At 33.3% G+C, this 26,551-nt stretch overlaps 1 protein-coding gene across 1 annotated transcript; it reads left to right on the top strand.

Annotated features, from left to right (window-relative positions):
* On the top strand, window positions 1-26,118 carry LOC145911518 (protein unc-13 homolog B-like). The gene is made up of 39 exons (XM_082998898.1): window positions 1-117; window positions 196-225; window positions 1,523-1,622; window positions 3,727-3,844; window positions 4,193-4,307; window positions 4,784-4,860; window positions 6,651-6,693; window positions 6,887-6,957; window positions 7,279-7,361; window positions 9,524-9,570; window positions 9,681-9,766; window positions 11,140-11,204; window positions 11,414-11,498; window positions 14,330-14,485; window positions 14,975-15,119; window positions 15,338-15,458; window positions 15,511-15,640; window positions 15,957-16,075; window positions 16,834-17,003; window positions 17,061-17,176; window positions 17,618-17,778; window positions 17,924-18,074; window positions 18,130-18,198; window positions 18,723-18,812; window positions 19,004-19,141; window positions 19,238-19,359; window positions 19,664-19,876; window positions 20,321-20,417; window positions 20,475-20,618; window positions 20,743-20,898; window positions 21,086-21,229; window positions 21,541-21,647; window positions 22,414-22,537; window positions 22,632-22,712; window positions 23,435-23,582; window positions 24,596-24,691; window positions 25,278-25,437; window positions 25,495-25,621; window positions 25,686-26,118. Exons 1-39 carry the CDS (start codon window positions 96-98, stop codon window positions 25,845-25,847), a joined length of 4,389 nt encoding a protein of 1,462 aa, XP_082855024.1. The 5' UTR covers window positions 1-95; the 3' UTR covers window positions 25,848-26,118.
* The last annotated feature ends 433 nt before the right edge of the window (window positions 26,119-26,551 follow it).

The raw sequence follows: 26,551 nt of genomic DNA, 5'->3' as shown, positions 1-26,551 counted from the left end.
AGAATGACAATTGTTATTTGGCAATCAATGTTTTTGATTTTATGCTGTTTGTTGTGATTATATCATGTAACAAAACACAACTGTGATTATTTACAATGTCTCTGCTCTGTGTGAAAGGTAAGTTAAAGAAGGATTTTTTTGTAGTTTAGTAAACTGAATTCAAAATTTGTATATATATACTAATTATTTTTTCAGTGAAGAAGGCTAAGATCAATGATGTAGCAGGTTAGTTTAAATGCATCCTGTCTAATTACTGTCCCAGTCTGCAGAGTATGGCAGCTATACGCGCAAGTTTTTCTTAAACTTTTTTTGTTTGCACGTGAAAATTTTTTGGCATGCGAATGTCTATACATGAAACAATTAAATGAAAGATGTTTTTTCGTTTCGTTGCAAATGCGCTTTTAGTCTTTAGTATTGCACGCCCAAGATCTCGTCGAGAACTGCCATATTCTGCAGACTGGTTACTGTCTGCAACACAAGCATTATAATAATTCCATACTTTTCTCTGAATTCTGTTGGTGATATTGTCAACGTGACAAATATGTTCTATGCCTACCGGGTCGGGAAGTTTGTTGTATGTGTGGGGTATTTTTTTGGCAACCATTTAATAGTATAGATTTTCTGAACGTTTTTCATATGATAATGCATTAGCTATTTTTTTGCACAGATTATAGGTAAATTTTTGCAAAAATGTGCTGACAATACATGGGGTATGTCTTCCATGCCAGATTTTTTTCCAAATTGGTACCTTTACCTCTGCCACCAAGTAACCTTTCTAAAGCAAATCTATAGTGTTAGCATTTAAATGGGTTTGTCTAAAAACCCATTGTGAGCATTGCAGGCATTGTAGGCATCACTATAGGCATTGCAATCATTGTAGGTATTGAGGCAAAAAAAATCGTGTGATTATGTTTCTGTTTTCACAATGATCAGGGTTTGTGCGCCTAAAGTGGGGTTTTAGAGACCCAATGCCTATCATGCATACAATTCCTTTGACGCCTACGATAACTATACTCACTGGCTTAGAGTACGGGGGTGCAGGGGTGCCGCGCACCCCCGACATTTTCTAAATTTAGCAACACAATCGCATCGCATCTTTTCGGCTTTTGCCGGTTCAAACCGCAGCAAAAATGAAGGTATATTTCTTTACTGATTACACTCACAGAGGTTCTTAACACGCAGTTTTGTTTGCATCGTATTCGCGACCAATAATTACGCAATAAAAGTGAAATCACGTTGGTGAGGAACGTTAAGAAAGATTTTATCGTTTGTATAGAGACAATCGACTGTCGGGTTCATCGCGAAAACGACCTTCTGAAGTTAGTATTTTTTATTCGCCGCACCCCCTTGATGTGCAGAACTCTACGCCAATGACTATGCTACAATGTTTTCAATGACCACAATGCCTACAATGCCCATAATGGGTTTTTAGAGGCACTCCATTTATACTTGGGTCATGTTTTTTGCAATAGCAAAACTTTTTTGTCTAATTAGTGATCACAATGTTTTTTGATTATTTCAGAAAAACTGAACTGCTATGTGTGTGTCATAGCAAAAAATGTAAAAAGTACTACCATTTGTTTAAAAGGCATGGAACCAGAGTGGGAACAAGATTTTATGTTGTAAGTTATTGTTAAATATACAGAATAAAATTTATATTTAGGTTTTTGAAAAACTTCGTTCTGCAAAAAGTAACTGATGTTCATTACTTAGCAACCAATAGAACCAATAGAATCCTGCCATGTTTATTGTTCTGCTAAGACAAAAGTAGTTTAAAGTGCATCAAATGCTTTTGCCGACTGGATGTGCTGTCATGTTATGCTATTTAACCAGTGTAAATACGACATATTATCAATAAATTGTTTTACTACATGGAATCTACCTAACCAGCAGCACTTCTAAGAACTGAAGATGCTTTAATAAAAAGTGAAACATGTATTCTAAAACCAAAAGCGTGGACACGAAGTTGTTCTAGTAACATTTAAAATTACAACATATTATATGATATATATCTTCTTTTTGAAACTAAAGTATTGATTTCTGTAAAGTTGGCATTTTTGCATTTTTCTTTAATCTGGGGTTGAGAGTGTTTTTTACAGTTGCATGCAGTGCGTGATATTGACAATGTGTAAAAAAACAAATTAATTGGTTTTACAATGGGAAAACTGTATTTCATCAAAACAACCTGCCCTTTTGACGCTTTCTTTGTAACATTGCTATGTGTATGTGTTAGCAATGTCAAATTTAAGCACAATTTAGGTGAATGCAAAGAGTGTTTTCTTCTGGTACAATTAAATGTAGAATTTGTTTACCGACATTTCCCCTGCTATTCAACTAGGCTTCATCAAGGTATGGTGTGGCCTGTGGCAGATGTAGAAAAAAATCGGGGGGTTGTCCGCATAGGTGTATTCAGGCTTTTTTGAAGGGTGAGGTTGAAAATTTTGGGAAATTTTCCAATTTTTCGCTGTAAATGAAGCATAATTGTGATCAAGTAATGCAAAATATAGACACCCGTGTTAGCACACAAACAGTGGCTTGCGCAATTGTGCATCGCCATTAAACATTAAAATGCAGTTTTTGTGGTAGTACTTGTGCTGTTGATTTATTCTGTTACTTTAAAAGAAAGGTGTTGAATTTATTTGCAACCAAAAAAGGTTTAAATGTGTGGTTACGTAGTCAAGAAAACATACAAATAAAAACTGCTTTTCATGCGGTGACCTTATATTTCTCTTTGCACAATTATGTGCACAGTTTTTCTTGAGTAAACTTTAAAACGTACATGTGTAATATTTGCAACATGTTTTAACAACTAAAGCAATTGACTTTACACACAGGGAAACTGCATGCCATTCCAACAAAGTAACCACCAAAAAAAATATGATTTGCCTCAGATTAATGACAAATTGTGCATGTTTGGTAACAATGCCATGTGTTCAGTAAGAATGCTCCGTGTTAGGAAACAATGGTCAGATAAGCGTGATGCAGTTTTTTTTGTGAACAGAAAATTTCTGATTTTGGCCATGTACCTCAAAATGTAGATTGATGTTTCTGACATAGTAAATAAATATTTGTGAAAAAACATAAAATTAAAATAATTGTTTCGCTACATATGGTTTTGTAGGAATCTTGTCAAACATATAACTCTTCTAGCGGTTGTAATAAAATTGTAACAAAAATAAATAACCTCCAAGTCAGTGGTTTTCAAACATGTACTGCTTGAATGTAGTGAGCCTGACCGATAAACAAAGTAACTGTGGTGGAGTCTAACACTTGACCATGGTGTCCGTTCCTGCATTGTGAGAAAATAAATACACTATCACACCTCTCAATACAATATGCCAAAAAAAACACCCCCCTTGATCTGCCAGCGGGTGCGGCACACAAACATGCATAAAAACGCAAGAAAAGAGATCGATGACACTGCTTGTAATGTCATGTTAATAAGTTAGAAAACAGGGAAAACAACAATTGCGAGTTATCGTACAACACTGGAACACCAACACAATAGTTTTTTGGGTGTACATTGAAGAAAGTTTCTGGTTTTCACAGGAATTTTGACAGAATATAAAAATACTCAGTATTTGAAAGTATGATGTTTATGCTATTATTTTTATAGAACCTGTGCTGTGACACAGAAACTTATCTTTTTACCTGTAAGCCTGGTAAATCTTACGTGGTGTCTATTTTGATTTGATTGTTTTTTTTATCTATTCAACATGTTTTCAGTGAAACTTCTTCTGCTGACATGGATTTAATTATTGAACTGTGGAATAAAGGATTAATTTGGGATACATTGCTTGGAAGTTGTCAAATATCGCTTCTTCAGGTTTCACACAGTAGCCAGGTACATATTGCATAATCTGCATCAGTGTATACATTGGTTTATCCAATCAGTTTTGTTTCATTGTGATGTTGGATTTAAACTGTGTGTGTTATAGTCTATTGAAGTATTTTTTTCTGGAGTCCCACTACTGGCAAATCTAGTTAAGCATGAAACATTAAAACTGCATGACAATGAAAAAAGCATCATATCTTGTGGTGATAAGATCATCATGCCATAAGTAAAAAAAAACGAATTGTTGGACCTTTAATAAACACAATTGCACACAAAAAAGGTGGATGAGTCAAACATATGTGCAAACCAAAGGGCAAGATCGATGATTTGTTTTCTAAAGTGCTTGGGTATTTACAGGAATCCGAAGGAACATGGCATGACATGGTGAATTGCCAATCAGGAATAAATGGTTATGTAGAGAATTCCAAATCTCACAAAGTATTATGTGATGTGCATTTTGAATTACCAACTGGTAAGTGGAAAGTGCATACCAAAAATAAGAGTATGTTAACATTGCCTGAATTTTTTAATTAACTAGTTTTAATTAGTGTGTTGAACAGAATTAACAATTCAGCTAAATTGTGGTTTGCTTTTTATTCCAATTTCTAGCAGAATTATATTTTGGATTTTAATATGAGCATATTTAATAAAATAGCAACAATGATATAAACATATGCCGCTTTGGTGATATGGTGAACATAAACTTTATATCTTTTTTAGCATCATAACATAACATGTGTACGTTAAAATACAGCTTAATAGAAATTTATAAATAGAAAACTGTATTTGTGAAGACTAGAAATAGAAAAACATTTTCTTTTTATGAACCTTTTTTTTCTTTTTTCGAATCTTTTTTTTATAAAATAAATTTTCAGTAAATTATATCATTTATTTTTATTACATTGTTTTTTTTGTGTGTGCATTGTGCCACAATGTGTTCTTTTTTAGATCTTTCAGAAAATGAGATGATTCTGCTACAAAAAAAACTGAATGATCTGAACGAACTTCAAGATGAAAATTGGGTGGTAAGTTATTGGTAAAATGTGCAATTGTATCTAATTTCCAAGTATAGGAGGATGGTGATCACATGGGCCAAGTAAAGAAAATTTATTTATTAGCATATAGTATATTGCAATGTTGTACAGTTAATCAAATAGAATTATGTGATATTATCAGACCCTTATTTAAGAACAACATGATTGCCACCATATTGTGTTCTGATCATGCATTTATTTGGAACCAAGGTGACTAGTCTGTTTTTTTTATTTCACTGAAGAATTTCTGACAAATGCCTGTAAAAATTTTAGCCTTTTTAAATTTTTTTCAGGCATTTGTATTCAGCATTGAAAAACACGAAGCATATTACTGTAGGTTATGCGATATAATGCAAAAACACATCACTTTTAAGTTATTTTTTGCACATGCATTTGTTCCCAGTTTAACAACAAACAAGTACCAAACCCGTTGTTACCAGCGAGTATATGGCAACAATGTACATCACATTGCATGTCAGACTTTAAAAACAGTATGCTGCAAATCGTGATAACGACGTCCAAAGCATTGCAAGGTGTAGTTATGCAATGCATAGTGGGACACATTTTATGCTCGCGGTAATTTCCTTGGCGAAATTTATTCGGATGTCCGAAATGGTTGAATTGTTACTGACATTTCTCACAAAAAAACGTTGTGACTCTACCAGTAATCTTGCAATAAATGTATGCATTGGTTGGGCAGCTCTTTTTTGAAACACTTTTGATGTCAGTAGTTTGCAAACAGCGCCCTGCAAATCAAAGTAGCAGTTTGTCTGCAACTTACATTTATGTAATATGGCAAGTGGGTTGAGTTTTTTTCATCTTGTGCAAAAAGTCTGCATGTTACCTAGCTAAGCTTAGCTCATATTTCTTACATATGGATGTATGTATGGGCTATGCTTCTGCTGCACTTAGTATACATTCTGACAGTATAATCAAGCGTGCTTTAAAAACATCTGTATAAAACGAACCATACATAGTTAAGTGAAACACTCACATTGCAGAAGAAGTTTGATAACATTGTATGTACAATCAGGTAACTGTGATGCACAAACCAGGTAACTGATATTAAGCATATTGTTATTGTTAATATTGTGCAAAATAAATAGCAATTGTGATAAATTAAGACCGCAAATTTCAAATAATAATCAAATATTATATCAGCCACAGTCAATATCTGATATTGCAGCATGTAAAGCATTCAAAGTAGAGTAAGTTCATTGAGTTTTTTAGGACAGTGAGATGGCGACAAGCTGTCAACCGCATCTAAACATCAAAAATTTGTGCCAGTGCTAATCAGCCAGAAATAGTCACGAACTGGAATCAGTCTGAGATGTATATACATAGTAGCATTCCAGGTGTAAGTGAAAAGGAAGTTGAGAAATTTTTGAAAAAATCAACAACATTCTTGCCGTTACTTTAGTATCTATTAATTTGCACTGTATGCTCTGTTTTATAAAATTATTGTTTTTCTGCTTACAGTGTCGATAAATGCTGTTTCACTACAGCAATTAATTTTCTAAATTAAATGCAGCCAAACAAGCATGTGAGCTACCATTTCCTCAATATCACATAAATAATGCATCACTTATATGCACTGTGAGATGATTACAGAGAGATGTATATATATATGGTTAAAAAACAATTGGTATTGGTAAAAATGTTTTCATTATATTGGTGACAGTTTCAGAAAAGGTGGGCCCGGGTTCCCAAAATTTTAGGAACATATGGCTGGTGTATTTTTATAATTTGTTTAAAACTGTAAGCATCAAAACTGTGTTTAGGTGGATCACCTTCTTGAGTTTAACAAAACTTCAGATGCACTATGTGAGTACAAGTTTGATAAAATTGGCCTTTTACGTGAAATCTTCAAAATTCCATACATAAAAGTTGAACCAAAAACCATAACAAAAACCATGATTTCAGACATAAAGAGTAGAATTTATTTTGCCACTAAAACCATGTTGGTCAATCAATTGTATCATGAATAATATCAATATAATAAGTGTATCATTGACAGCAATTGACAGCGACTACAAAAGTGATGGCAGCATTGTTGGTGACAGTGACTCATTTGATGATCACACAAAGGTAGTTATTAAATATAAAGTTTCTTGTGATTGTTTTAAGTCTGCACATTCATGCTGTAATATCTATACAATTTCCAAATCCAGTTGTGTTTCATAACAAGGGTAACTATGTAAAAATCCTCTCCTCTGACAAAGATCAATAGATCATTGTTTAACTCTGCCACTGTAGAATTTCATTAGGTCAAAAATGGAAAGTGGTTGATAGTCATTTAAATGGCCCGGCTCCCCCTTTTTTCATTGGTATGTGGTAAAAATACCTGTTGCAACCAAATGCTTACAATAATTGATTGTGCAATTTTAATATTTATCCAAATTTATTCAGGCAGTGGAATTGCAAAGTTCTGAGGAGGTTGATAGTCTTCATACTTGCTATGAGAGTTCCAAAAAATCTCTTTATCACTCCAGGTAATGTGAAAAGTATGGTTACACTCAACCTATTCTCTTTTTGTTATGCCTCCTTGCAGGGCGTCAATTTTTGCATTTTCACTGCTTTTGTGACGCCACTGTTCGCAATGGGTGGCTTGTAAAAATGTTAAGCGACCGGTATGTGGTACCACAAACAGACCAATGCTATTGTTATCAACCAAAGTCCGTAAATTGGATTACTACTGTATATTCTTCTACACAATAATACTGTTTAAGCCTAACACATTAGTCACACAAATCCTGCAGCATTATCACCGATTTTTTTTCAAAGATTGGCCAACAACGATTTTTCTATTGACGATTAGTTGTCAATTTTTTGCCATAGACACTGGTAGCAAAAGTAACTTGACTTTGGGGCCAGTAAAAGTTGATTGTATTTTAAGTCATTAGGGGAGAAACCAACAACATTTAACTGATCGGTTATGTAGAGTTGAAAGCTTAATGCCATTATCACTGGATCGACAATGAAGTACTATGTTATGTTATAAAATAGTAGAAAAGGATTCATTTATCTTGGAAAAGCATTAGTGTATCCAGGGGGTCCACCCTTTTGTGAAATAATTTTGTCTTGCCATTTCTCGTTCAATCTGATGTTCAGAGATATTTCTGGCCACTGCATGCAAGGATTTTTGTTTGTTTTTATTTCAGTGTGTATTCCAAACTTGGCCACACTGGATGGTTGCATAAGTCTCCTTTTCAATTCTCGATAATGAGTGTATTCAGAACACATTCACCATCACATTCTCAGGGATCACAAACAATAATCTCGTTTGGTTTGCTAAACTACGCCAATAATCGCGTTTGGCTTAGGCTAAAATCTGGCGGTGAAAAAAAACACCCTTAGCGCTAGACTATTTCCGTCTTCGTTGCGTGTAATTAGATTCAGGACAATATACAAATCGCAAGAAGTTTGTCGCGAGCGAGGCTTATCTGGAGAATGTCCTGATTGGAAATGTCATTAGTTTATCTCCTTGTTCCTGTAGTATCATTGTTTTGTGACAATGGGGGATTCTTCGTCTTATTACGTCACATTTTCTGGAGAACGCAATAAAATGCTGCAGCACTTGCCGCAAAATAATTTAGTTTGTCCAGTAAAGTTTGATCGAAACCGAAACAATATAGCAACATGCATCAGTCAAAGCTGTTCAAGTATTTCTCTGGTAAAGCAGCCTATACAGCGAATTTTTGGCAAAGTTGTGTCAACCATCAGGTTATGCGGTACGCAGTGTTTTCCTCTTCGTGGCCACCGTAACAACGGACGTTTTAGATATTCTGGACGCTTCCAGTAACAACTGCTTCTGCTGAACGGTCATTTTGTAATCTTCGCAGATAGTCTTTAATCTGTACGATGGGGCAGGAACGTTTAAGTGGCCTTGCACTTATCAAATACTGTAGCGACATAATTTCCGCGCTCGTGGAAAAAATCGGCAAAAATTAAAGTAGTTGTTCCATTTTTCATGTAATTTATGTTAATTTCTTTGCGTTGTGACAACAAACAACATAACTTTTGTAGTTGTTGTGTTGAAACTGCTGCAGAAATAATTATTTTAAAAACGGTTTTCGAGTATCAACGGCACAGCAAATAATTGTTTCGAAAGCGGTCATCGCCGCATGAACGCGGCGGGCGCGACTGATTAACATAGAAATTGCGGAGACGAACACTGGCCCGAAGTGTTCGCTCCTGCGTTGCGTAATGCTAACCGCAGTTTTACACCCCTCAAAACAATATAGCACAATACTGAGGGGGGTGTTCTGACACCCAAACACCCCCATAGATCCGCCACTGGGTTCATGTAACAAACCAAGGTTGTTAGTGTTTTGAACCAGAATCATCAACAAAACAGAACAACATATTCAGATTGTTCATACAAATTATTAATTTTTACTGAAAAGAATCTGTTGAAAGTTGCATTGTTGGTCAGGTCATTTTTGTTATGAAGCCATCATAGGCGAACATTCCTGTTACCATATTTTCCAAAATTAATCAGTGAGGTATTGAATGTGTTTCCATCCTCTATGCCATCCGGAACACTGTTCTTACTCTATTGCTCTAATTCCTTATATTTCTTATTTAAATGGGCCACAATGATTAAATGACTCTGGTTTGTTGTTAAACTGGAATGAATGTTTGTATTGTACAGGTATGCTGAATCTATTGATGGTTTACCAAGTAATCACGAAAAGAAAGGTAATTTTTTTTTTCAGTGCCATCACACCATGTGACACTAAAATATAGATTTTACTAGCCGGACAAAATTTTGTTACTATTTTGTTGGGCATGTTACTTTACATTTGCAGAACGCAAGGAGTTAAAAAAAACATTCTCCCCTGCCAAGTTTCGGTGGATCAAAGCTTTCAATGAAGTTAGATTGCAACTCTCTGGAGTACGTATCAAATTTTGTAAAAAAGATATTTGTAAATATCATAAATATTTCATTAATATGTAACATGTTTGACTAAGGTGATATAGGTTTGTGTGTAAAAATTAGCTGATTTGGTCATTCTGAAGTTATCACCCATGACAATACCCGGGAAAAATTAATAGGGGAAGGCATGAGGCATGTTTCTATTTATTTTTTGGTGGGGGCCTACTTCTGATTTCCTACTTTTGCAGTTGCAATACCCTAGTTGTGGTTGAGCGTTTCAAAACCAATGGGTGTGTCTGCAGTAATAGTCAACAAAGTTTTTCAAGTAATTTAGTTAAAAATTTCGATTAATTGGCTACTAACGCCCTGACTGTTTTGAATTCCCGACTCCCACAGGAGTACAGACAACAATCCATTGCATGTATATTTTTTAGATCTGTATTCTGTGCTTGCACCACATTTGTGGTAAATTCTTTAAGTCATTTCTTTTATACATTGGCAAATTTGCAAATCATATGTGTAAATCAACTACTAACTGTAGCAATGCCTTGTCCACCCAAGAAATAAGAAAAAAAAAAAATATATATATAAAAAGGTTTCTGCAGGTAGCGATTTCTCAGTTGACTATAAATATGAAACCAAGACTTTTAATTCTGTACCACCACTTTGCCTGGCAATTGATTGGTTTACAAGGTAATACATATTGTCATCATGTGAGAGAGATCTGAATGTTTTTAGTTGCATTGTACCACTAGACACAGATAGGGACTTGACATGCCAGCAAACCGACCCCTTGTTGCATCACTGCCTGGTACTAACGCTTGACGGCACAATGGCACTTAAATATTAAAAAAAACTCAATTGACTATTTAAAATTGTTCTTGGACCAAATTAATGTGTAAAGCAAGTTACAAAAATAAAAGTTGGTTACTAAACCAATAAATATAAATTATACCAAAATCTGAAATGTAGCTTTGCTTTGTTATTGTAACATGATGTACAAATTATACACAATACAAAAACACCATCCTGTAAATTATTCCACCTTACAAAACAGAAGATTTATGTCTAAGGCTATCCTACATATTCATTACCGTTGTATTTTTTGGTTTATAACTCTGTACTTTATGTGTAAAGCCTTTTGTTCTGCAAACTTTTTTGTGAAGATAGTTTATATATAATAATCAAGTGATAAAACATTTTCAAGTAATATTCCAAACATTTTTATTTAATATGTTGATTTATCATATTAGCATGTCATTTAAAATCTTTTAAATAAGTAATTAAACAATATTAAATACATATGGTTGAAAAACGTTTTTCTTCAAACATTAACTATCAATGATATTTCAATTGTCCCAAGTTTAGTTGTAAATTATTTGTGTTTGCAGGATGAACACAGTGATGTTTTAGAAGTAGGTAAAAACACAAGGAAAACTTCTGTGTGGAACATAGGGTAAGTGTTTCTCATCCTGATGATTTTATATCTTTGGACAGTTTGGCTACTGAAAGTGGTTTGGATACTGTATTTTAAAAAGTTAACGAAGTGGATTTAACTTCTTACCTCTGTGCATTATGTTGAAAAGAGAATATTGTATTTCATTGCACAAGCTTTTGCTAGTCAACACATAACAAAGTTTAAACATGTTTATTTGTGTATTATAGGGCAAACAACAGTTTTTATACAAGTATTGATAGCATGCCAGACATCCGACCCAGAAAGAAATCAATTCCTCTAGTCAGTGATCTGGTGGGTAGCATAAAATATTCACATGTTATGTGTTTTCTTTGGACAGTTTAAATAATTAAATATATTTTCGTCCACTTTTTGTGTCACACAACATGCCACTCTTAATATTTACATGCAAAAACAAGCACTGACTTATCTATTTTTTTAAAAAGATGCAGATTTTGACTCACAAGTATATGATCAAGTTGCCTTTACTATATTTTTGGGTAAATTGGATTCTGTGCCAAAAACTGACAAAATTAATCCTGGTAAAAATTTTTATGTGAGAAAAAACAACTGAATTAGCAGCTCTCCAGAAAATTTTGATATCACACAATAAGTTTTATCTACAATAAGATGAATCAGGTTAATTTCATAGCCGATTTGCCAAGCTTTTTTGTGCAATTATATGGAGTCAGGGAACCCATCTGGTTTCATAATAATAATATTGTTAAAGGCCTGCGTAGTGGGGCGATCCTGCCTTGCAATGCAACAGCATAGTAATACTTCTGCATTATTAAATAGTCAACATTTAGCACTTTTGGTGCATGACGACATAACAAGTTTTAATGCTTGCAGTGCTGAAAACGTATCATATTACTAATTTTGTTTCATGAGCATTGAAGGGTATAAATAACCTCTGCAAACTTGAAATTAGTTTGCTTTATTTTAGTTTAGTGCAAAAAGGGGCCTTTGTTGCCAAACTCACCAATAGAGATGAAATTTTTCCCTTTCTTAGCCAAAATTGTCTCAAAGCTGATGTTAGGGCAAGTGTTCATGACACATTCTTTATCCGAGTTTAAGAGAATTTGTTTGCTTCGACCTAGTATTTTCAATTGAAAATTTGGCACTGCATACACAGGATCCAAACACTGATGTAATTGACAGGACTTTTGCATTGTACTAGCTCAAATAAAGCCATTAGACTCGCACAACAAAAATAAGTGAAGAAATTGAATGTCTTTAAAGAAATAGCATGATATCCTTTCAGTCAATTTATGCTCCATGTAATTTGAAGAGCAACATTGGGCTGCTCAACAGTTGTATTAAAATCAAACCATTTGATCAATCAAATAATGTGTTATTAACCTGATTTGTCTGTACATGTAATTTTGCAAAAACAATAAATATAGCAAATTTAATTTTTACGTATGGTAGAACATGTAACATAACATATATGATCAAATTTGTAGTCGGTTTTATTGCATTTGTGGCAAAGAAAATTACTTGATAACGTTTATCTGATTATCTGAAACTTTAACACAAAATGTTAAATAATACAATAAATATCTTTGCGCAGTAGTGTTTCATTTTTTCAATAGCAAATTTGGCAGGTTCGCACCCACTGTGCAGGTCCTTACTTGGGGATCACAGCTATCATATCGAGATCATTAGGTTTACAGACTTCACTTCCCAGATATTGCAACCTAGCTGGATCAGCCATTATCCTGGCAAGTTGGAGCAAGATTTAAAAAATCAAGCTCCCTGTGAGGTTTGAACTCATGACCCTGGGCTAACTAGGCCCAATGCTCTACCAATTGAGCTACACAAGCTCAGCGGTTTCATGCCTGGGCTGGGAAGCCTGTAAACCTATCTTTGTGATATTGTTTTATTTTTTTCTTAATAATCGTGGTTGAGGCAATTTAAACATAGGAAAAACTGGTCAGTCTATCCAGTTGTGACATGTTGCAAATAACATGTTCTTAGTCATTTTAAATGATGATGTTTCACTTGTTTTTACGTCCAATGCTTACTGTGTTACTACAGGCTTTGGTAAGTACTAACTAATATATATATATATATGTGTTGAGCTAGCAAACTCAATATAATGACATGTTTGTGATGGTAGCAATTTTGTGTATCATGATATTATGTGCTGGCCATTGTGTATTTGTTTATCAAAGAAAGATTATTTCTTTTCAGGCATAGTTAAGTATGTGTAGGATGTTTATATCAGGTAAACAAAACAGTAATTTAACAGGCATGTTAAAAATTTGGTTATAAAACTTGGAGCGAATGTAAGCACTAAATTTTGTGCTGGTCGATTTTAAATGAACCAAGCACCATCAGTCATAGGCAGTAAGTTGACAGAAATAAAAAAATGTGGTATGGCAGTGGTTCCAAGCATTTCCGAGCATACCACATTTAGAAAAAATTACCAAAGATAAACATTTTCTCCAAATATTTGTTTGTTAAACAAAGTGAATAACCATATAACAACATAAGAAAGAATCTTCTTTGGAGGTTGTGTGGTGCGATACTGGGATGTTACCCTTGAAATGATGCACAGTTTGGGAATCACTGCTGTAAAATTACAAAATAAAGCAGATTTGAAAGCCACATAGGTAGTAGTGCATGCTGCCATCCTGGAATTGCCTCGGACTGAATGCAGAAATAAGTTTAGCTTATGTCTTCAGGTGGCAATGCTTGCTTCAATGCATTTCAAATGTCTGTCCAAGCCCTACGTGTAGTACCAATTGTGATTAGAAACATTTTTTTGTATAAAAGACAGGCAATTGACCCAAAGGGCAGAATACTTTAATGTATTAAAGTTTGGCTGGGGGCCTGATAAGCAATGAAGTGTTGAGATTACAAAAGGTTGATTAAATAAATTATTTACAATAATTAACATTGAGTGAAAAGTAAAATAAGGCAAGTGACTCTAATTTATGCCAACTACTGGCATTTTTTCTTGAAATTTTTTCTCAGGGTGACAAACTTAATATTTAATTTTTTCCAACCTTTGATATTTTTGTTATAATGCTGTGTCTATGACAGAGGGTTGTGTTTGTATGTAAAACAACAGTCTTGTTTTGTACATTTTTATGTTTAATAGAACTGTTATTTACTAGTCCATCGCAGTCATGAAGAGACAACCGGGAATAACCTCAGCTTTGGTCACATCTCGAGCTTCCCTGACCGATGAAGATCTGAAAATACATGTTTACAAAAAAACTCTACAAGCATTGATATATCCAATTTCATGTACTACTCCACACCAGTTTTCTGTAAGTATAAAATAAATACTGTGTTTGTATTAAACAGCAACACATCTGGGGCAAAAAATGCAGTAAAGTATGGTGCTAATATATTTCCATGATAAGGTAACTAATTTTTCATTTTGTTTCATATAGCCTTTTACATGATTATGCTGCATTGTTAAAAGGGACGTGTTATTCATCTCTAATGATTTGGTTGAGCCACAATTGTTTTATCTTTTTCTTGCATTTTATCTTTTCTTATGAGTGTCTTGACACTCCTGTTGGTCAGTTGTATGAAAGTTTTTTATCTGTACACCGAGCAGGCTTGACACAGGGATAAGCCTTTTCTATGTCCTAGTATTCCCTTTGTTTACTTTTTACAGACACTGACAATGCTATTTAGCAAAACATATTTGTCATTTAATAAAGCTGACTGATTTTAACCTTGGAAATGCATGTTTCCATATGATATTTTGATCATCACATTTCAACTTTATTTTTATGCTAAATGTGTAGATTTGGTCTGCAACCACTCCAACATACTGTTATGAATGTGAAGGGCTACTCTGGGGTATTGCACGTCAAGGACTGAGATGTACAGAATGTGGTGTAAAATGTCATGAAAAATGTAAAGATTTATTAAATGCAGACTGTTTGCAACGTGAGTATTTTACTGGAATGTTACAAAATGTCCTTCTCTGTATCTGACTGTTGATTGTTGATCGGCTAGTCATTTGATACAGAACTAATGATAAACACAGATTTTGTTGCTTGCTCAGCATTCTGGCTTTGGCCTTCTTAATGAAAGTACTCACTTTCAAGTATTTTGCACTTAATGCTGTTTTAACCAAAGAATTTTAAAGTTAATTTGTTTTGTAGGAGCTGCTGAGAAAAGTTCAAAACTTGGTGCTGAAGACAAGACACAAAACATTATTACTGCAATGATAGATAGAATGCAATTTAGAGAAAACAATAATCCTGGCCTTGTTCAAATGATCAAGTAAGAAAGGTTTTGTTTTGTTTTTGAACTCAAATGTTGTGTTTTGGTTTAGGTCAGTGTTTGGTGTGTTAGATGCACAGCATATGAAATTAATGTCTTCAGCCAAACAATGTGTGCTTGATGGAACCTCAAAATGGTCAGCGAAGCTTTCAATCACAGTTGTCAGTGCTCAGGGTTTACAGGTAGGTGTTGTTATAAAAAAACAATTCATTTTCTAAAGAATCAAATTTTATATTACTTTGTCTTTACAAGTTTTGACATGTTTTTTGTTTGACAATATTTGTGGGGTTCATGAAGCTCCACTCAACACATCAATTTTCAATGATACATTTAATAAGGACAAAACACAGAAATGTAATTCATTTGCATGCTCCATTCAGAGTTAAAGAAAGGCAGGCCCATTATTTGCATTAAAATTCTGTTTGTACTGTCACTGCACTAGTTACACAGGGATGTGGGGTCCGACCCAGTCACCCTTTTTAATTTTTTGTTTTTTAGGCTAAAGACAAAACTGGTTCAAGTGATCCATATGTGACAGTGCAAGTTGGAAAAACACGAAAGAGGACCAAAACTATTTATGGTGATTTAAATCCAATGTGGAATGAAAAGTTTCATTTGTGAGTATTTACAGTTTGAAACAGATTTGTTGGATATTACAGTGCAAATATTATTTTTAAAAAGGGAAAAACTTTCATTTTACGTAGCTAACCGCTTGTTGCAAAACCATTATGATACATAGTAATTTACTTTTGTAGTAAGCTTGATAATTGCTATCTCCTGATGTTTTTTAAAAAGTGTATCACTGTTTTAATCAACTTTGGGGGAAATGTTGCAATTTGCAACCATATCAAACTATTTTAAAATTAACTACATGTTATAGTATCATATTTAATATCAAATTAAATCCTTTGCAATAAAAAAGGAATGTTTTAGTCTAGCCTGATCAACATATTCATGGGCTTGATATAAAATAAATACAATTTCCAACAAATAAAAGAATTGTTGTTTGATGTAAGATGGTTAAGGCTTTGAAAAAAAGTTCATATTTGTTTCTCTTCATTACTAAGAAATGTGGGTTCCAAATAAAACATGATCAGACACTTTCAAATAAGAATGTCTAAAAGAGTCAAACTTGCTGAAAAGTTTCGGTTGAAAGAGACAACTGTGACAACAGTGATCTGATTATATAAGACTGAGTTAAATCATGTGACTCCAATAATTTTTCTCAAATTTTTAGTCAATATAAGAAACAAGCAATGGTTTGTGGTATTTTACTTGTTTTTTAGTTGCATTATTTAACATGATTGTGAAAAGACTGTTTCAATTATATTTTATTGATAGTTACATGTTTATTGAGATATTTACTGTTCTTTAGTGAGTGCCACAATTCAACCGATAGAATCAAAGTCCGTGTATGGGATGAAGATGATGATATTAAGTCTGTACTAAAACAGCAATTTAAACGAGAGTCTGATGACTTTCTTGGCCAAACAATCATAGAAGTTCGAACCTTATCTGGTGAAATGGATGTTTGGTACAATTTAGGTAAGAGCATTTATTGTTTCTTAACAATATAATTTGACATTGTTTTCTTTCAAAAAGAGAAAAGGACAGATAAATCAGTGGTATCTGGAGCAATTCGGTTGCACATTAACATGGAAATTAAAGGAGAAGAAAAAGTTGCTCCCTATCATTTGCAATATACATGTTTACATGAAGTAGGTATTTTTGTAATATTTGCTAAACTATGAACATATTTTTTGATATGAAAAGGTTTCGTTGTCTATAAACTGACCAAGAATACACAGATTGTATGTCAGAACAAGATTGCCCCTTTTGGGGAATGCTTTTGTCATGATATACTATCCAAAAGCTTTTTGAAACCACTTGCAAAATTCCTTGGTAGACACATTGATGCGTTTATAGTTCCAGCATCTCTGTTGTAGTCTATGCCTTTGATTCCACTTATACGAGTCCTCATTATTAAAGAAATCTTTAGTTTATTTTTTGTAGTTTACAAACCATTGCACATGTAATGGAAATGTCAGAAATAATTTTTAAGTAACCAAAAATTTGGCGGGTATTTATGAATTCTACTGTAAAACTGTGTTGTAAGATACTGTAATAGTACTATTTTGTGATACATGCTTTCATTTTAGAACCTCTTTCATTATATATGTCAACAAAACAACGACATGGTCAAAATTCCCCAAACATTTGGTGAAGATTCCTGGAAAACTTATTTTGATGGATATGCTCAGGAAATTGTCGATGAGTTTGCCATGAGATATGGGGTAGAATCAATATATCAAGCAATGACGTAAGAGAATTGTTTGTAAAATTTTTTTTTTTATTGTATGTCTTGCCCTTGTCATGTGTAATTGTTCTAGCAACATCATTTGTAACCACTTTTGTTGCATTTGTCTATAAAATGTACCAACATTTAAAAAAAATTGTACTATTAGGCATTTTTCATGTCTATCTTCCAAGTACAAATGCCCAAAAGCTCCAGCAGTAATGAGCTCTCTACTTGCCAATATCAATGCCTACTACTCACATACATCTCCAACAACTCACATATCAGCTGGTAATAGGTTTGCAGCATCTAATTTTGGGGTATGTATTCTTTACAATATTTAAAAAGGCATTCACATCCACTGTTTTATTGCAGACTGAGAGATTTGTGAAACTTCTTGATCAGCTTCACAATTCGATTCGAATAGATTTGTCCATGTATAGGGTTTGTTGAAAAATTTTAAGTTGCCGATTTATAACTTTAATTAATATTTAATTTTTAGTTCACTTAAAGTTTAGTCTTCAGTGCAATTTTTTGTCTTAATTTGCTTATGCAGCCAAGTACTTCTGAAAATTATCTGACACATCCATATGGATATTTTTGTGAAATTTAGTTAAATAAGTTACCATCTATAACAACTACACTAATCTAGAAAAGTTTTGTTAAAGTACATTCCAGTACTAGTACCGTAATGATAATCACATTATGAATATTATACTGTATATTCCAACTTGATACATAATTTGTGTGGCATAAGCAAAGGGTACTACTTTTAGTTTGCAGCCATTTGGTTAGACAATTTTACATGTACACAAAAGCAACATGATATTTATATAATAAGGTAATGGTAGAACTTGTTGTTCAGAACTTGAAAATGAAAAAAATTTTGTTATCAATCATAATGTTTTATTGTAGTGATTGTGTAATGTTTACAGAAATGCAGCCATTGAATGTTTTTCTATTTCCAGAAACATTTTCCTGCCTCAAACCGTGAAAAGCTTTCGGATTTAAAATCTACTGTGGATTTGTTGACAAGCATTACATTTTTTAGGATGAAAGTGAGTTCTTTTCCTTTAGTAAATTGAATAGTAAATTGATTAGACTAGTAAGTAAACTCTCCTCCTGCTTTTCGGCAATGTATTTTCAAATCCAGCCAGGTGCTTTTGACCCGGGATTAATGAGATGCATAATGGCAATGTTTGGCACGAATTTAATTTAAATTATTTAAAAAAAGTTTACTTTATGCAAGGTACAAGAGCTTCAAAGCCCTCCACGAGCTAGTCAAGTTGTCAAAGATTGCTGTCGTGCTTGTATCCATTCTACTTATATGTACATATTTCACAACTGCACAGAAATTTTTTTTCGGGAATACCACACAGATAAGCAAGTAAGCATGTTTACCCTTTTATATGTTTCAATTTTTTTCTCATTACCTATGCTTGTAACGCGGAAACTCCAAAATATGTATTTTTTTTTATCAAAGGTGGAACCAACAGAAGAGGTAGGGCCAAAATTAGATAACTTGGATTTTTGGCCCAAACTAATTACACTGATTGTATCAGTCATTGAAGAAGACAAAAATATTTATGCAGCTGTTCTTAATCAGTAAGTATTCATATTGTGTTGGGTATATGCTTTTTGCAGCATGATACAACGTCGCGAGCCAAGATGTAAAATTGTTTATACTGATTTACTCGATTGTAATCCGCAGCGTGACTAAAAATCAGATAAACATGGGTTTTATATTCACTTCGTACCTAATAAAACCTGATAAATTTGGTTCCTTTTGGAGTTTCGCTATGAAACATACGGGCAAAAAAATTGAAAAATTTCCTTTCAAAAGTTAATTATATTCTTCTTAGTTTTTTTGCCGTCAATATAGAGTTTAGCTTTATTCTTATGTTTTTAGATTTCCAAATGAACTAAATGTTGGCTATGTTAGTGCTCATGAAATGTGGCACCTGTTTTCAGAGGATTTGAGACCTGCACTAATTGAACACAGCCATCATCGACTTTGCAAAACTACTGATTACATGAATTTGCAGTTTAAAGTCAAATGGCTTTACAAAGAATATGTTGCAGGCTTGAACTTGCAATTTAAAGTTCTCCCAGAATATTCCCAGTACGTACCTTTTTATTTGAATGTGTGTAAATTCTTTATTTTAACAAACATATATACAGAAAATATTAACCAACATTTGAATTAGTGTTTGCTTCTGGTTGTTATGGTTGGTTGTGACAAAACGCAAAAGCTATTTTGAATATACTGTTAACTTATATAACATTAACATGGCCCAAACCAGAGTCGTGGACAACCCAATCAGACAGGTTACTAATTTTGGAAATAAAAATGGTTCAGAATACAACCCAACTGTTTGCTAACATATAGCTTCAGGCACTTGGCTTTGTTGTTCTTGCTGAAAATGCTATCTAAGAAACAAAATGATATGAAGTATTGTAAGAAATATAGTTGCTTTTTCTTAAAGCAAGTCACAGAAATTATTGTTGGTGCATTTTCTAGCAAGTTTCTTTGTAATGCTAATTACACATTGTGAATCACAAACAGGTGGTTTGAACCATTTACACTTGATTGGTTGGATGAAAATGAGAAGTTATCATTGGAGTTTCTTCGAGGTGCATATGAAAGAGATAAACGTGATGAGGTAAATTCGTGGATATTTACAAATTTCGTTTTCAGAAGTTGGTAATTTTTTTTGCAGTTTCAACGGAGCTCAGAGCATGCGTTGTTTTCTTGCTCGGTGGTTGATATTTTTACTCAGTTAAATCAAAGTTTTGATATTATAAAAAAGCTGGAATGTCCAGAACCTTCAGTTGTAATGAAGTACATGAGAAGGTTTTCTCAGGTATTTCTCTCTTTTCTTTTTTTGGGTTTAGAACATACGTTAACAAATATAAATCTGTTTAGTGTGTACATTTATTTTATGAATGTCCGTGTTGGACTTGAATGTAAATAGCACGTTTTTTTAGACCATTGATCAAGTTCTTGATTCGTATGTTGAGCTGCTTTGTAAAGATTTCACAGTTCTATGCAAAAAGGAAAAAGTGGGGTGCGTTTTGATGAACAATGTCCAGCAACTGAGAGTTCAGCTTGAAAAGATGTTTCAGTCAATGGGTGGAGAGCAGGTAAAACTGAAACAAGTGTCATGCGATTTGGTATTGACCTACTTAAATACAAACAAATCACAAGGTACGATATATAGCTCCCACAAAATTTTTATAATTGCATCTAATGACTCTAATGTATGGTAAACTAAGAAGTATTTAAAGTTTTGTTTATTTCACTTTCACTTCCAAAATGTTTGCATTATAGTTGGATCAGGCTACCTGTGATGTTCTCAAAGGAAGTCAGGTGAAGCTTAACACATGTCTTGATAAACTCAGCTCTGTGTTTGGGTTGAGCTTTAAGGCTCCAATTACACAGAGCATTCAAACCATGGGAAGTCTTTTGTTTAAGGTATGTATATTTTGTAATTTATCAATTTCTAATTAATTTTTGTGTGTTTGATATTGTGAACCCCAAATTTCATTCATGAAAAAATTCTGTCTGATTTTGTCATGACTAAATATCATCCTTTGCAAGTATAGACAATTTATAATTCTGCAATACACATTCCCTGAAATACTCGTTTAAACTAATCACTGTTCACAGTGATTCTAGATGATCAAAAACATCATGCAACACCAGAAATAAGATTTTTTATTATATGACAAGTGTTTGCTTTTTTAGTTAGACCAAGTTTTAACGTAAATAACTTTGTTTAACAGGTGACAAAGACACACCAGAAAACAAACCAGTTACAATACCTTAAAAACTGTCCTTCTCATTGTGTTGATGAAGTTTTAAGACCACTTATGGATTTATTAAACGGAAGGTAAAGTTTGGCTGGTGTAAAGCTAACTTCTGTTTTATCTTGAAAGTATTGCTTATGTTCAATAAACTCTCTTCTGGCAAAAATAATTTACTTGTTCGACGTTTTGGTAGTTATTAAATTGACCTTTATCAGGACATACGAAATCAACCTTTATCAGGTGCCTAAATGCAAACACCACAATAAATATAAGAAAGTGTGAAAAAGGCAAAGAATTTAAAACTGCAGACAAGAATTAAACAAATTAAGTAAATTATTTTGGCCTGAAGAGATTGTGAGTTTTTTTCTTATCATCTTTTAACCTGGTTGTTGTTAATGTGTTTAATTCTGTGTTTTGTCTGGTGACCTTTAACTGTTCAAATGTTGTTTGAGCATGAAAGCTGCATGGGTAAAAGTGTGAAGCACCCAATAAACCAGGGGTTCTCAACCAGGGAAGAATTTTGTGTTTGCAAGTGGGGAAATTTGTTTAAAATGTGATTGCAAGATGTTGATATTAGGAGTCTATTAAAAGTTAGAGCTTAATTTTTGTTCTTAACATACGATATATACATTCTATTTACTAACTAAAATTTAAGGTGGGGCGATGTTAGCTTTAAATATCAGATAAAACATGTAATGTACAGCAAAACAACTTCCAGTTGTCAACTGATTTCAAATGGCAAACTTACGTATTAGTGGTGATTTCATTTTAAAACAACTGACATGTTTGCCTTTTTTAAATAAAGAGTTATTAGCTATTCTAAACATTACTTTCATACCTTCTTGGCAGCCTAGAATTGTTTGCAAGTACATGTGAAAAAACAATTTTAAAGCGTGTCCTCAAGGAGCTGTGGAAAATAGTAGTGACCAGTTTGGAAAAGGAAATAATTCTGCCACCTCATGGAGACTTATCAGTAAGTATAAATTTGATAACAAAATTTTGTGTCCATGTGAACATTTTTAATCAGTTCTGCTTCCTTACTTTTTATTTAATAGTTTTTGTTTTAGGATATAAGCCGTGATGACATGAACAAGAACTTGACATCACATGAATGTAACATACTTGTAGCTGTTTTGGACTCGATCAAGGTTGGTTAACTGTAAAACCACAGCAGAGTCTCAAAACATAATTTATAAACTGGTCTTACTTTGTTTATTTAACTAAAGGCAATAACGTTTCAGCTAATTGCACACCATATAGGTTTTACGTAGATTGCTAGGTTAACTTTTTGCATACAATCAATAGTTAACTATAGTTTTGCTGGAACAAGTTTTAATTTTGTAACTTCTGAAAAAAAAACTATTACAGTAATGTAATATGACGCTATTGCTTGGAACATTGTATTTCATCAACAAAAACCATTGACCTAACTTAGAGTACCTGGAAATAATACAGGTAATTTTGTTGCTAAAATACTAGAGTCGCTTTTACAATTGCGCATTATGGAAAACTTAAATGAGAGTTTTTGCCATAGAGTTTTTGCCAAGGATTAAATGCGCACTTAAACAGTCCAGAAAACATACAAATAAAACACATATTACATGCAGTGGCCAACTATTCCTCTTTGCACATTTGTGTGTGCTAATACTTATTTCTTCGAGTCAAAGTTTAAGAGGTGCATGCTTAATATTCGCAACACATTAACACAAAACTAATTGGATGTACATTGAGAAAACCGCATGTCATGGTTGTCAGATGCTACATACAGTACATTTACTATTTTAGTCTTCTAATCAGTGTCCTAATTTGCTAGTGTTCAAAGGTGCAACACATTGTATTTATAGAACTAACCCACCTAACTACATTGCAGTTGTATTTTCATGCTGGTGGAAATGGATTAAAAAAGGCATACTTGGATAAAAATGATGAAGTGCAATCTCTTAAATATGCATTATCCTTGTACACCCAAACGACAGATTCCTTGATCAAAGCTTTCATAGTGAACCAGAATTACAATGGTTTGTTTGTTAAACAGTATGTAATTATTTTTGATGTGAAGTACAACAATACTGACCTGATACCTATGAATTTCAAATACTGTTCAATGTACATCAGCAAAAAGTTTTGTATTTTTGGTGACATGTATTGTTTGCCAAGGAAAGGGCCATGATTTCTGTTTTAATTAATATATGCCTTCATTTGGTCATAATGGAGCTAAATTCAATGGTTTGAAATGAAATAATTCAGATTGAAGTCAGCTGGTTTGTTAAGGTTATTAGAAAATTAATTTCATCAGTTTCTGCAAATATAAAAAAATGCATAACAACGCAGAAAGCTGTACTTATGAATATAATAAAGAAAGAAACAAAACAGAAATCAAATGCACAATGTACCCAACTTCTGTGTCCCTTAACAACAAACTGCACTACAAATGTTGTTGCTGGTATTAAGAATAATGCCCAATTCAGGTCTAGATTCAGACCAATTCAAGAACCAGCTTTACAGCTGAATTGATAAAGTCAAAACAGAAAAAATGTTATATTGCCAAGATTTCTAAAAGTTTTAAAAAGAGTAATTCATGAGAAATACATTTTCATGCTTCGGCATGGTGCATAGTTTTTTTAACGACTAATGTCTAATTTTTTTTAGTCATCAGCATTATTATATGATGACATTGAAAAGTAAAACAGAATTATTTTTTAAGGTGGAGTTGCAAAGAAATTTCTCTTTTTAAATAGAGCAATAGACAAAAAAGTTTGTGAACCCTTGATTCAAAGCTCACTAAAGTTTTGACATCAGTGTGTGTCACAATCTCACAGCAAGCCTTTTATTAAAATGAAACAAGTGATTTTTGTTTCTTAACTTTTTTATGAGATAACAAATTTCCCCTTTTATTTATTTTCTGTAAGCACCACAGATTTGTTTTGGAAAAAAACTCAAAGTATTGGGTATCAGCTCAGATCCAATATGATTTACATCCCTGATTAAAATTTTCACATGCAATATCCTGTAAAACAGTTGGTTTCAACAGAAGCACAAGATGAAGGCCAGCAGTTTGGAGACTTGTCAGTTCAACTTGATATATTTACTCACCCTGGAACTGGGGAGCATAAAGTTACAATCAAAGGTAAATGCATTTAGCAATGTTTCTTTTCATGAAGGTGTAAACACAGTCTTAAGTTAACCTGCAGTAATTGTTTATACATTCCCATATATTATTTTAGTGGTTCCCAAATTTCTGTGTGGCGCATTTGAAAAGATTCACCACATTTATGTTGCACCAAGTATATTAGAAAGATTTGTTCCGATTTTTTTTTCAAATAAAACATAGTTTAGCTTTTGACAGGGGGAGATTGTCAAACTTCATGAGTTAGTTTCTCTCTAAACAGGGATGTCGTAATCAAAATTATTATGTGATGTTCTTGAAAACTTTAAATAATGCTCCAGTATGTCACGATCACTTGGTCACATAAAATATTGTACAATACTTTAGTATTTGAAAGTAAAAGCTCTTTTTTTAAATGGAAATATTGCAATGCATTGAAAAAAGTCTAGAGCAGGGTTTCTTAACGCCTTTGGGCCTGGCCAAATGTTAAAACTCTGGGACCATATACACAAAATGAACTTCATTGCTGAAAATGTTATTGTTTGGGAAAGCCATAGACTGTGTACATTTTCCTAAGTTTGTTTAATTTCGAAATAACTATTTTTAGTGATTGGGGTCAACAACCTGGTATGGAACACAACCGGAATGTTTCGACCATTTGTTGAAGTCAACATTGCTGGTCCCAATTTGAGGGAAAAACGCAGAAAATTTTCTACCAAGAGCAAAAATAACATGTGGTCTCCAAAGTTTAATGAGACATTTAATTTGTAAGCATACCTGCATCTTACCAATGGTGGTCATTGTTTCACTCATATATTTTTCAGTAATCTTGGAAATGAGGACACAATTTCATCGTACGAGATCAATTTTTGTGTGAAAGATTATTGTTTTGCCAGAGAAGACCATCTTCTTGGAATGGCTGTCATGCAACTGAAGGACATTGACTCCCAGGTACATTGTGATATTCAGCTTGAAAATTTATTTAATATGAAATTATTTTGCTTTTGTTTTGTAGGGAACTTGTGCTTGTTGGTATACTCTTCGAAAAAAAATGCTTGTAAGCCAAACCGGTTGGACAATTTTAAGGATATTATCACAGCGACCAGGTGATGATGTGGCCAAAGAATTTGTCTCTCTTAAATCTAGAATACGATCTCAGGAAGAAAATACTATGTAATTATTGTTAAATGTATTCCAGTCAAGGCAGACAACACATTGTGGTTAAATAGGAAATGTAAAAGCAAGTCCATTTTAATTCTAAGTATTGAATAAACTAAACACTACTGGACATGTTTTTATCCAATTGTTGCGTATGCCTGCTAAGTGTTGTTTAAATTCGTCTTTGTTCAAATCAATATTTCGCAGTATTTTGTGGCTTGGTGGTATTTTGTGGCAGGTTAACATTTTGTTCATATTTTAAACAATTGCAATCTGTAACACAAAAGTGGTCAAACTAAAAAAAACATGTGTGTTGTTTTTCTATTTGGTATTCTGATTAAAAGCAGCATCCTGTAAACCACAGTTGAGGTGGTATCTTTCAAAGAATGGGCGACATTCCAAAATAATTGTTGCATCTTGATTTAAGAGGGCCCTTTGGGACTCTGGTAAACTCCACCAACCAAGGCTTTTTTTGATGATTTTATTTTGTTAAGATTTAAAAAACTTTCCTATAAATTTAAAATTCAAACATGCATGCAACATTTTTTTGTGATGAGAGAGCATTATCACAAAACAAAGTGGGAAGTAGTGAAGAAATGAGTGAGCTTGGAATACTAATATTTATCTACTTTTGAGATAACTTTAAATTGTCTTTTTTGTTGAGTGGTTGCAACTGTGACATCACAGGTATGCGTATTTAACCAAATATCTGTGTGCTATTCT

Source organism: Ascidia mentula, chromosome 8 (assembly GCF_947561715.1).
Source record: "Ascidia mentula chromosome 8, kaAscMent1.1, whole genome shotgun sequence".
In the NCBI taxonomy this organism is placed as follows: Eukaryota; Metazoa; Chordata; class Ascidiacea; order Phlebobranchia; family Ascidiidae; genus Ascidia; species Ascidia mentula.
This window is presented reverse-complemented; position numbering and strand designations above follow the sequence as displayed.